Here is a 13,678-nt window from a genome sequence, read left to right as displayed (position 1 = left end):
ACATTTAGAGACTAGACCACAAATACTGTTCCCAACTTGTTTAATTTTTTTTTTTTTTAAATTCAGGCCCCCTACAGGTATTCTCCTCCCCACATCAGCTTAAAAAAACTTTTAAGAGAAAGATGCCCCATTTCCCTAAACGGGGGTTAGGTAGGCTTTTGGTTACTTTCTTGGACTATAGATATATATTGTTATTGAAAGGTATAGAGACAGCGGTTATAAAAAAAGCGAGGGGCATAAAGATATATAGGGATGACAAGACAAAAAGTAGATTATTGACTCTACTCAACTTGAGGCCTTAATTGTTACTCACAAATACGGTTAATTTTGATTCATTGTTATAAAATTTTGTATAGTGATAGGAAATAAGTTTAGTTTTGATACATTAAAATTCAAATTTAATACCTTCACACATTGTATTTCTACACATACAACTCAATTCATACATAGTTGCTATTGTAGGCTTTTTAAGATAAGTAATACAAATCAATTGTTAATTACTTCATAGTCATGTTAAAAATATATATACAAGGTTTAACAAATATAATTCTATAGATATAATAAAATACTTAGATATGGTCTTCAAAAATTTCAAAGACCTACAAAATATAACATTTAAAATATTTTTATTATTTTAAAGATTTTTGACAATAAGACAAGTTAGCTCCTGACAGTACCCAGCCTAACACAAAGGACAATGAACATTAAAAAGCCTCCTTGTACAGATGGCTTTGAGTGTGACAAAACAGCCACAGGACAAAAAATGTCCTCGTTTCTCCCACAGACAGAGTTCTGCCTAAAATAGACAAGCTTAGATACAGGCAGAGTCAACAGCCAGACTCTGCCAAGACAAGGTGAGCAAGTCCTCAATGGTTCCTGCTTAACTAATATGTCTGTCAGATGTGCTGGGCCAGAAGGCCACAGACGATGCTCCAACGTTATATAGTTTAGGGCGTCTGTTCAGACAATATTAACTGTCTCTGTCACTTTCTTATTTTAAGAGCTGCAAGCCTGCACTTCACTTTACTCAGGTAGTTAAATTTATTCCTTCTCAAGTCTCTGGTGGGGTTAAAGGCCAGATAGTTAATTTTAAAATTAGACTTAGTTGTTTAAAAGTTAAAAAAAAAAATTAGGTTGATAGATTTGAGCTTTAATAGATGTTGATTTAGGCTCATAACTTTTAAGTTTACCAAAATAAAATTGATAATATTTTCTACAAGGTTGCCAAATACATTTTGATTCAAAATTATATGTATAAGTCTTACCTACTGGTTCTTATAATTTTTCATAATTGTACTTACTATATATTTTAAAATAACCTTTTTTATTTAGACAGAAAAGGGGAGATGTTGGGGGATGGTCTGATGTATTTTGATGCTAATTACTGCTTGCTGTCTCTGGGACTGACCTTTTGCTTAATAAAAAGCCATCCCACCTGAGCAAGGCAAAAGAGTTAGGTGGGGCTTAGAGAGAGAGAGAGGAATTCTGGGAAGAAGAGAGACCACTAGAAGGAGGAAAAAGAAGAAAGGGCTATGAGGAGGAAGGAGAGACCTAAAGTGAAGAAGGAAGGCCGCCATGGGTTAGATGGAGAAGAAGCACATGGCCGGGGTGGATGGAGAATCCAGCCCAGATGAAGAACATGAGCAAGTATTTGGGATTATGGATGGGAGGTAACTTGATAAAAGTTATCAAAAACGGATGGCATGGGATTGAGACGAGGATCCCATGCCTGCCCCACTATGGGAGGTAGTTTGAAAGATTGATGTCTGCCCTGCCCCCGGTTAACTAAGGCTATTTTAAAATATAACAAGTGTCTGTGTCTTAACTGATCGCTAGCCGGGCCTACTGGTAATACTAATAATACATGTAATTTTATAAAACAATACACAAAAGCAAGTATCACAAAGAACCAGCCTGGTGACCTCAGCACATGGCCTTTTCTGCATCTGACCCTGCATGACAGACTCACAGGCCTTGACACCAAACACACAAGCAACAGAAGGAAAAACACATGAACTGGACTTCATCAAAATTTTAAAAATTTTGTACTTTAAATAATCCTACTAAAGAAAATTTAAAAAAAATAAATATATAAATAAATAAAATAAAATAAAAAATAAAAAAATAAAGAAAATTAAAAAGAGTGGTGTGCAGCAGCGCACGCCTGTAACCCCAGCATTTGGGGAGGCAGGCGGATCACTGTGAGTTTGAGGCCAGCCTGCTCTACAAAGCAAGTCCAGGACAGCCAAGGCTACACAGAGAAACCCTACCTTTAAAAACAAAAAACTGAAATAATAATAATTAAAATAAAAACAGAAAGACAGCCCACAGACTGGAAGAAAACACCTGAAAACTGTGGGTTGCTTAGAACATAAAAGAACTCTTACAAGCCAGTAAGACAAACAACCCAATTTTAAAATGGGCAAAGGGTCTGGGGACTTCTCCAAGGGAGGTATAGAAATTACACATATGTGCATGAAAAGATGCTTAATGTCACCAGTCATTAGGAAAATACAAACTGAAAACAAAGTAAGATACCATGTCATGCCCACTAGAAAGAACGTAACCCAAAAGTGAAAGTGCCCATGTTGACAAGTGTGTAGAGACTTAGCCAGATGCGCTGCCACTACATACTGGGAAGAGAAAATGGCAGTATGATTTAGAAAATATTTTGGCTTAGTTTTTTGAGACAAAGTCTCACTATGTGGCCCTGGCTGTCCTGGAACCCAGAGATCCACCTGCCTCTGCCTCCTGAGTTCTAGGGGGCAAAAAACCAAAATGAAAGAGTGTAATGGTTCTTTTGGTGTAAAATGGTGAACTAGAATCTCCATTCAGCTGGGGGAGAAGAGAAGGGCAGGTAACAAGCCACAGGCCATATTCCCAAAGAAAAGGCAAGGGCATCACCAATTAAAAAGGGGACGGGACAGTGAGGCTCCCTCAAGAGGGAAGTGCCAATTTACAAAGGAAACCTACCAGAGTGATGGCAGACATCTCAACAGACACCAGAAAGGCCAGGAGAGCATGGCTAATATATTTTAGATAACTTCCAAGCAAGATTACAAATCCAGCAAAGTCATCTTTTAAAATCAAAGGTATAGGCATGGTGGCACACCCTTTAATCCCAAGTACTTTTTTTTTTTTTTTTTTTTTTTTTTTTTTTTAAATAAAGCAGATTTGAAGCCAAAAGTTGTCAAAAGGGGACTGGACAGACAGAGCTCAGGAAAGGGATCTGAGCTCAGCCCTCAGTACCCACTGAGTGTCTGTAACTCCAGCTCCACGCAACCCAAGGCCCTCTTCTGCCTTCTTTTGAGGCCACAAAACATGGCGCACACACAAAATTCAAATCTTTAAAAATTAATTGAAGAGCCAGATGTGGTGGCACACGACTTTAACCCCAACACCTGGGAGGCAGAAGCAGGTGGATCTCTGTGAGTTATAGGCCAGTCTGGTCTACAGTATGAGTGAGTTCCAGGACAGCTAGAACTACACAGTAAGACCCTATCTTGAAAAACAAAATATATAAACAAACAAACAAAAAAAAATTTTAAAGCCTTTAATTCCAGCACTCAGGAGGCAGATGCAAGCAGATCTCTGGGTTTGGGGCTAGCCTGGTCTACAGAGCAAGTTCTAAGGCAGCTAGGACCACACAGAGAGAGAAACCCTGTCTTGCAAACACAAAAATAGGGCTGGAGAAATGGCTCAGTAGTTAAAGAGCACTGGCTTCCAGGGGACCTTTGTTCAATTCCCAGCACCTACACGGCAGCTCACAGGTGTTTGTAACTCCAGTTCTAAGACTGTAGTTCCAGATGATCCAACACCTTCACACAGACATGCAGGTAAAACACTAATGCACATAAAATAAACTAAATACATTTCAAAAGAAAACAATAAACAGTGGGGCAATGGTGGCATACACCCATAATCCCAGCACTCGGGAGGCAGAGGCAGGTGGATCTCTTGAGTTCCAGGCCAGTCTGGTCTACAAAGTTAGTTCAGGACAGCCAAGGCTACACAGAGAGACCCTGTCTCCAAAAACCAAAAACCAAAACCACCACCATCACCAAAAGCAAGGAAGGAAGAAAGGAAGAAAAGGAAAATGAGAATGGCAACCATTTAGCTAAAGTACCCAAAGGGGGTAATCTCCCAAAGTACAGAACTAGAGAGGAAAGGAGGGCACTACAGCAGACACGACTAATACGCAGAAGACCACTCCAGCAGATCTATGACAAGTACCAAGGTCAGGAACGGCCGGCGGAGGTGGAGGGTGGGGAGGGGGATGGAACAGGCCAAGGCAGTCATTGCAGAATTCTACCAGACCTGCAACAAAAATAACAATACTCCACCAACTCCCTAAAACCAAAAGGAAGGAACTTTCCAAACACAGTCTACACAATCAGCATTACCCTGATACTAAAACCAGGTAAGAATATTTTTAAAAAGAAAGGACGGACAGATGGAAGGAAAGATAGATCTATTACCCCATTACACAAACGTAAAAATCTTCAATAAAATACAAAGGGCTAGAGAGATCACTAAGTGGTTAAGAGCACTTGTTGCACTGGCGGAGTGGTGGTGGCGCACGCCTTTAATCCCAGCACTCGGGAGGCAGAGGCAGCTGGATCTCTGTGAGTTCGAGGCCAGCCTGGTCTACAAGGAGTTCAGGACAGCCAAAGGCTACACAGAGAAACCCTGTCTCAAAAAAACAAAAGGAAAAAAAGAATAGCACTTGTCCTTGTAAAGGACCAGGGTTTGATTCTTAACACCTTTCACAGGCCTAGTAAATCCAGTCCAGGGAATCTAACGCTTTCTTCTGACCCCTGAAGGCACCAGACGTGTATATGGTCCACACACACACATACATACAGCCAAAACACTCATACACATTAAATCATAAAAATAAATAAAGGAATTTCTGTTGGGGGCTGGAGAGATGGCTTCGCAGGGATGGCAGCCAGGAAGACCCAGGTGTGATTCTCAATGCCCACATGGTTGTTCAGAAGTGTAACTCTAGTCTTAGGGGCTCTGACACCTTGATGAAGCCTCTGTGGCACACATGTAAGCAAGACATGCAGGCAAGACACGCATGTACATAAAAGTAAATATAAGTGAACAAATAAAACTCAGTAAAAATGAAAAGATTATGCAACAACATATGCAAATCAATTACAATATAGCACGTGAAGAGAATCAAAGACAGAATCATATGGCCAACTCAATAGATGCAGAAAGGCCTTTAGCAAAATTCAACATACTTTTGCAGTAAACACCCGGTATGAAGCAGGGGTCAGGGCTGCAAAGACGCACAACTAGAGCAGCGCACGCTACGCAAGCATGAGGCCCAGCACCTCCACCCCAGCGCTCAGCTAAGAGCCGCGTTTAGCGGTGAAGCCCGGGAAGCAGACACAGGAGGGTCCTTGAAGCTCACTGGCCACAGTCTAGCCACACTGGTAAGCTCCTGGTTGAGTGAATGACTCTGTCTTAAAAGAAGAAAGATTAAGGAAGTTAACCTGCCACAACCTCATTTACATATAAACACGCATATAAACAAAATGATCATACCTCACCATACGAAAGGTTTCATAGGATAAAGTATAAGCCAGATTATATTAAGTGAGAACAGCTGAAAGCATTTGCTATAGCGTCAGGAGTGAGACAAGGAATCTACTCTCTCTACCTTTACTCATCACAGTCCTTAACTCTTAGCCAGCGGTCGAGCACCCCAATTTGCAGATGATACAATTCTAAAGACACTACCAATACACTCTTTCAATGAAATAGCAGAGAATGGATCTTCACATAGGAAAATCAGTAGCTCTTCTAGATTCTATACATCAATAACTAGCAATAAACACAAAACACAGGAATAAACCTAACCAAGAAGTTGGAAAGCCTCTAAAATAAAAGCTATAAGGAAAGCAGAGAAAATAAATAGAAAACATTAGGAAATCGAAAAATGTTTCGTGGTTTAGTAGGACTAATACTTTGGAAATGGCCATTATTGCTAAAATTTATTATCTACAGGCTCAATGCAATCCCCATAAAAAGTCCCAGGGGCTGGGGGTCTGAATGTATTTGGAAGCACTGAAGACATGAAGGCAGAAGCAAGCCCCAGCAGGAGCACAATGCTTAAAACTGAATGTGGCTTCCAGGGCTCAGAAGCAGGCACAGGCAGGGGGTGGAATGTTTCATGTGCAGCCAGGTCTGCTGTGGTTTGAACATGGCATGTTCCCCAGAGCCTTGTGTGTTTGAATTCTTAGTCACCAACATGGAGCCAAGTGGGCATCTTTGGTCAGTTTTGAGGTTTCTGGACCAGCTCTAATTCTTATCTTCTCTCTGCACCCTGGCTGAGGGGGCACGATGCCAGCCGCGCCCCAGCTGAGGGGGCACGATGCCAGCTGCACCCCAGCTGAGGGGGCACGATGCCAGCTGCGCCCCGGCCGAGGGGGCACGATGCCAGCTGCGCCCCGGCCGAGGGGGCACGATGCCAGCTGCGCCCCGGCCGAGGGGGCACGATGCCAGCTGCGCCCCGGCTGAGGAGGCATGATGCCAGCTGTGTCATTTCCTGCTGTTGCTGGCCAGAACAGACGGCAGCTGGAATAAAGCTCTCCCGTCAGCTGCTTTCGTTAGGCATTTTGTCATAGCAATGAAAAAGCCGGACACAGTGGCGCACACCTGTCATCCCAGCATTCAACGAGGCTGAGGCCGGAGGATCTCTGTGAGTGAGTTTGGGGCCAGCCTGATCTACAAAGCAAGTCCAGGATAGCCAAGGCTACACAGAGAAACCCTGGCTCAAAAAAAAGTAGCAATTGCATGATTAATACACAGGTTATATAAGAATACACACAAACAATCAATACTTTAAAATTTTAACTGAATCAACAAATTGAACAGACCACTCTCCAAAGAAGTATAAATAAGTAAATGCAAGAAAAAAAATATTCAACACCCTTTGCCATCAAGGAAATACAAATCAAAACTACACTGAGATTCCATCTCACCTCAGTCAGAAGGGTTATCATAAACAATGCAAAAACAAACAAAAATCAAGACCAGTGAAATCACCACAGTAACTGTTGACATGGATATAAGGAAAAACAAACCCTTACAACAACACTGAACGTAAAGTAGTCAACCACTATGAACGCCACAGTACAGGGGCTCTTCAAAAGATAAACTTAGGCTGGGCGTGCTGACCCAAGCCTTAATCCAATCACTCAGAGGCAGAGGCAGGAGGATCCCTGAGTTCCAGGCCAGCCAGAGCTATACACTTAAGATATTGTCTTAAAACAGAACCGCTCAATACGGAACTACCAAATAACCCAGCTGTGCTGCTCCTGGGTGTGCCCAAGGAACCAAATCCAGCAAACACTAGGAAAAAACATGGTTAATGCAGCACTATTACTCTTAGTAATCTTTTATCATGGGTAGTCAACAAATAAAACGTGGCATCATACATTTTTTAAATTTTATTTTATGTATGAGTGCTCTATTTGCATGTACACCTACATGCCAGAAGAGGGCATCAGATCCCAGTGCAGCTGGGTGTGAGCCATCATGTGGTTGTTGGGAATTGAACTCAGGATCTTTGGAAGAGCAGACAGTGCTCTTAACCACTGAGCCATCTCTCCATTCCCAAGAAATCTTGTCTTTAAACAAAACAATACAAATATTGACTGTTGGCTCTCATATACAGAATCTAAACTTTTTTTTAGGACATGAAGAAAGGGGCCGGGGTGGTGGTGCACACCTTTAATCCCAGCACTTGGGAAGCAGAACAGGTGGATTGCTGTGAGTTCAAGGCCAGCCTGGTCTAGAAAGGGAGTACAAGATAGCCAAGGCTACACAGAGAAACCCTGTCTGGGGGAGGGGGTGGGCAGAAAGACATGAAGAAAGGAAGAAAGGCAGGCAGGCAACAGAGGTGGGGACAGGAGATAGAATACACAATAAAACCCACTGTTGTATAAATACATGCTAATTCAAGAAATAAAACAGCCAGGGTAGTGGTGACACATGCCTTTAATCCCAGCACTCTCGAGGCAAAGGCAGGCAGCTCTCCTAATCTACAGAGTGAGTTCCAGGACAGCCAGGGCTACACACAGAGAAACCCTGAAGAAAGCAACTGAGTAGTCCCACACATGCTACCAAAATTGTCCGTCCATATTCTCATATGACAAAGTAACTGAATATAGGTGTATACCCAGGAGAAATGAAAACATGTCTTACTAAATCCTATACGTGGATATTCATTAACTGGTAATGACCTAAATGTCCACCAAAAGACGAATGAACAAAATATCCATACAGCACAGTATTATTATTCAGCCATAAAAAGTAATTAAAGTTCAATATCCGACACAACATGGATGAATCTTGAAACCATGCTAAGTGAAAGAAGCCAAGGAAGCTACAGAAGACTATAAGGAAAATGTATAGGTCGAGAGCAGATCGTCAGTTCCTTAGACTGGAAACAAAGGGAATAAAAGCAATCCCTAAAGGGGGATTTATTTATTTATTTGGTTGGGTGGGGTTTTTTTTTTCATGTGTATGGGGTTTTTGCTTACATGTTACATGTATGTCAGTATACACATAAGTGGACCTGCAGAGGCCAAGGTGTCTGATCCTCTGGGACTGATGTATGGACAAATCAACCCCAGGTGCTCTAGAAGCCAATGAGATATCTTTCCAACCCTGAGGAAGGTTTCTTTCTGCACGATGGACATGTTCTGGAACGGGGGAGTGCGGGGGACACGCCTGCAACCCCAGCACTAAGGAAGCAAGTGGGCTCTCTAAGGCCGCCCGCACTACTCAGACAACACCTCAAAGACAAGACATTCACCCATCTCTGTGCTGAAGGAGGAATTACATCTTTAAAGGTGGAATTGTTTGGCATATAAATAATAAATAAGAAAATCTTTAATCAATAAAGTTTTTTTTTAAAGAACTTACAACCATTTCAAAAAGTCTACTTTGTTTTGGTGTTGTGGCAAACACAATACCTCCACAGTGTCTGGAAGGATGAAGCCTTCTGCGAGCTGCAGCGACGCGTGCAGGCTGTGCTTGCCCTGGAGGCTCTCGTTGTCCTTCTGCAGCCTCAGCAGCTCTTCGGAAACCTGTTCCCGTGACTGCATCAGCACCGCCTGGAACAGAAGCAGATGCTAACTGCAGCTGGGAAGGTAAACAGGTTAGTAACAAACACATCAGAGAAAAGCAAGGTCAAACAAAAGGACATTTGAGGTTGGAGGATGTAATGAAACTATGCAAGACTATAAAAACACACAGCTCATAACATATTTTATGTACTTACTGTGATGTGCACATGCGTGGGCCACAGTATGTGTACAGACCAGAGGGACAGGTCTGTGGAGCCCAGTCTTTGCTTCCGTGTGTACAGGACTCCAGGGATCATTTTAAGGTCAAGCACCTTCCCCTACAGAGGGTCTCTCACCCCACCAGGCCCACCCCATTTCTTATTTGTAGCCTCTTCCTATATATTCACCCAGGAGTGAGGCAGTGGCAGCTCGTTCAAAAAATATTCACTGTTTCTCATCTTCCAGAACACAGTGGAACCAGAGTCTGTGGCTCAGAGGAATTAGCTGACACAAGCTGTTCCTACACCAAACAAAGCAAATATTCCACTGAAGAATGAAGAGGCATATCTCCATCTTCCTGCTGCACATACAGTGTTTGTGTCCAGGAGCGAGCGAATGGCTGGGCAGGAGCGAGCGAGCGAATGGCTGGGCAGGAGCGAGTGAGCGAATGGCTGGGCAGGAGCGAGCGAATGGCTGGGCAGGAGCGAGTGAGCGAATGGCTGGGCAGGAGCGAGCGAGCGAATGGCTGGGCAGGAGCGAGCGAGCGAATGGCTGGGCAGGAGCGAGCGAGCGAATGGCTGGGCAGGAGCGAGTGAGCGAATGGCTGGGCAGGAGCGAGTGAGCGAATGGCTGGGCAGGAGCGAGTGAGCGAATGGCTGGGCAGGAGCGAGCGAATGGCTGGGCAGGAGCGAGCGAATGGCTGGGCAGCCGCAGGCCTTCAAAAAGCTCTAAGGTTGCCTGTGGGGGTGCATGCCCATGATCCCAGCACCCAGGAGGCCAAGGCATAGGATCCCAAGATCAAACAAGCCTCAGGTGGAAAGAAAACTGAAGGCCAGCCTGAACAACATGAGACCCTGTCTTCAGCCTCCACACTACTCCCTCACCACTGCCTGTGGGACCAGGGAGCAAGAGTGAGGTCTAGGCATGTCTTGAGCCGGCAGAAGTAGGACTGCTCCCTCTCTGCCCTGGGCCTGCATGTCCCGGCACACATAGCCTTACAGACCACCACTCTTGAGATGGTCATGTAGCCTGGCAGCCAAGCTACAAGTTTGACTCCCTCTCTCCTGATAAGGTCATGTCCAGCAAGCACCTGGAATTCCTCTTCATGCAAGTAAGTCATTCCCAGCACCTTGGCCCTGGCCAATGATGTACACTCGCCCCAAAAACCTCTACCCAGTCTCCAAAGGTTTAAACAGCCTTTGTTCCCCCCAGTTAAACAAGCTGTCTCACTGACGCCTGTCTCCTGCAGTCTGGTTCTCAAGCACTCACCACTGCCTGAGGTCTCCACCCCCAGGCTGTTCCTACCTTGCTCCCCTTCTCAAGATCCGAAAGTTGTATCAGGGGCAAGCAGGGCCAGGAACGGCAAGTACCCAATAAAGAGGATTCCTGCTCAGTGCCCTTAAGAAGTTCATTTTTAACTTCTATTTCTTCTGATGTTTAAAAGAAGTGGAGAAGCCTGGCATAGTGGCGCACGCCTTTAATCCCAGCACTCAGGGAGGCAGAGGCAGGAAGAGCTCTGTGAGTTCGAGGCCAACCTGGTCTACAGTGAGTCCAGGACGTCCAAGCAAGGCTACACAGAGAAACTCTGCCTTGAAAAGCCAAGCAACCAACCAAAAAATAAATAAATAAAGTCAAGTGCTAATTTGTTTGTATAAACATAGAAGTTATTCCAGGTAATCTAAGTATAAACTAAAGTTGTACAAAAGTCCTTTGTCTCTGCTAATCTTTTTCAGCTTTTTGAGACAGGAACTCAAAAGATCCACCTGACTCTGCTTTCCCAGTGATGGCATTAGAGACATACGTCACTGGGCCCAGTTTTCTGCTAATTTAATATTAAGTCATTTGTTAAAACGTATATACACACACATGCAGATCACTCACTCAGGCCCCCTTTATTTGTCACCGACTACTGGAAAGTAAGCATATTTCTGCTGGTCAAGAATACACAGACATGATGGCTCAGAGGTTAAGAGCACTGACTGCTCTTCCAGAGGACTAGGATTTAATTCCCAGCACCCACATGGCGCCTCACAACTGTCTGTAACTCCATGCTTGCCTCACATGTAGGCAAAACACCAATGGACATAAATAAATAAAAAAGTAATTAATTAATGTATTTATTTATTAAAAAGAATACACAGACAAAAACATTTGCCCTGGAGAAGCTTGTGGTAGAAGAGAAAGTTGAGTTAAATCAAAAACTACCCCCTCCGTATGACTTGGTGCTATAACAAAAACTGAGTGAACGTACAAGGATGAAGGGATGAGGAGGACGAGGTGATCAAGGGAGTCAAAGAACATCTCCAGGGTGGACGATGAGCAAGCTGAGCCCTGCAGGCAGGCCATGCACAGACCGTCATTAAACATTACCGCTGTATTTTGATGAGGCTATGGTTGTACCTGATCATCACTCTCCATCTGTGCCTCACCTACCAAGCATCCTACAGAGACACTCGTCACCCTCCCTTTGGCTATCAGACTCTTAAGACACTGTACCCCAAAGAAATGGAATTTCCCCAGGAGCTTCATGCTGGGAGAAAGAAGCAAAGCCACCATGGTGCCACCCAGAGGAAGCTCATCTCCCAGAAACAGATTCCACACAGTCAGACTTGTCAGACCACCTTAAGGTAAGGCAAAAGCGGACAATGATAACAGGGGGGCCTTAGCTATCTGTGCACAGCTCTTGCCTCCGATTTAAACTTAACTCTCTTGTTAGGAGCATGAAGATGGACGTTGGGGCGGGGGGGGGGGGGGAGGCGTGTCACCTGATCTCTTTGTTCTTCCCAGTGTGGCCTTGGTGGCAGCAAAGGAAAACTCCTGATCAAAGAAGATTCTCTGGCTTGAGTAAAGACCTAGCTGACTGTGTGTGGTGTGTGTGTCTGTGTGTGTGTGTGTGTGTGTGTGTGTGTTAAGCAACACTATTTGTGTATATGATGTGTGTGCTTGTATACACACATGCTACAGCTTGCATGTGGAGGCCAGAGGCCAACACTGGGTGTCTTCCTTAATCACTCTCTACCTTAATTCCACCTAAGTTTCAAAGACACTAAGCCTAAGCTGGCTGGCTAATGAGTCGCAGAGAACAGCTCATCTCTACACACACTCCTAGCACTGTAGCACACCTGCACACCTGCTGCCTAATAAGGCTGTTTTGTGGGTACTGTGGATCTAAACTGTACAGTAAAAGCTTTACCAACTGAGCCATCCTCCTAGCCCGAACTTCTCAATAGTAACTGTTCCTTTAATGAACTATTGACAATGGCTGGCCAAACTTGACTTGTTAGGGCTGCTAAGGCCCAGGATCTGACCCTAATTCCAGTAACAAATCTAATAACTACATGTTATCATCCCATTACATTCTGGATATGGGAGAAAGAAATGTAAAAAAAATATATGTGTACCTTTATTTCTTCTTAATTTGGGACTATTAGAGAGTTGTCTGTAGAGATCAAGTTTTTCCCCCTGCCTTTTAATTCTTTAACGTGATCAAGACCCCTAGATAGTGGCATAATCACAGCGCAAGCTGAACTCAGAGAGCTCTTCAACAGTTCCCATGCTGTGCCCCTTACCTGGGTAGATTCTAAGGGCAGAAAAAAACCACAAAGAAACATTAAGCCTCTTTGGTGAGCTCACTGCTGTACCACTGAAGCATTTCGTCTGTGCACTGTTCCTGACACAATGTCTGACCGCCTCTAAGTCACGAGGGAGCAATCAGACAAGTCTACAGGACGTCAGCCTAAGAATTATGAGTAAAGTGTCTGCTCTAAACACTCAAGACTGTTGATGTAGTTATTTAAAGTGAAGGTATTAAACTACATTAATTATAAGGAGAATAAAATGACATCAAAACTAATATATAATTTCTGATTGGATCCTGGTTCAAAAATAATTATATAAAAAAAAAGTAATTATAATTACTACCAAAAACAACTAAGAATTTTTGGGGACAACTGGATAACTTTTAAGGACATAAAAAGAATATTCTAGTCACATAGAAATACATGTTAAGATGTGTAGGGGCATCACAGAGTCTACAGCTTAGCTCATCACAAGTCAGAGACACACAGTGTGAGCATAACACACCCACACACACAGACCATCAGAGAGCAGCGCAGCAAAGTGTTACAACTACTGGACTGCTGTGACAGCCTCTGCAATGCTGTTGTGTGTGCGATGTGTGTGTGTATACACACGTGTCATGGCACGTGTACAGAGGTCAGAAGACAGCATTTGGAGTTGGTTCTCTCCTTCCACTGTGGATCAGATGTCAGGCCTATACAGCGATCTCTCTCACCTGAATGCTAGTCTTTCAAAAGCTGATTCCAGAAACTTCTCTGCAAGTGTGAAGCTTCTCAAAATACAAAAGGGGA

At 43.7% G+C, this 13,678-nt stretch overlaps 1 protein-coding gene across 1 annotated transcript in view; it reads right to left on the bottom strand.

Moving 5' to 3' along the window:
- The window catches only part of Rabep1 (rabaptin, RAB GTPase binding effector protein 1), a 100,003-nt gene that overhangs the window by 8,207 nt on the left and 78,118 nt on the right, over nucleotides 1–13,678 (bottom strand). The window contains 1 exon segment of the mRNA XM_051168470.1: nucleotides 8,997–9,137. Coding sequence (XP_051024427.1) covers nucleotides 8,997–9,137 — 141 coding nt within the window.

The sequence above is a fragment of the Acomys russatus genome, chromosome 25, assembly GCF_903995435.1.
Source record: "Acomys russatus chromosome 25, mAcoRus1.1, whole genome shotgun sequence".
In the NCBI taxonomy this organism is placed as follows: Eukaryota; Metazoa; Chordata; class Mammalia; order Rodentia; family Muridae; genus Acomys; species Acomys russatus.
This window is presented reverse-complemented; position numbering and strand designations above follow the sequence as displayed.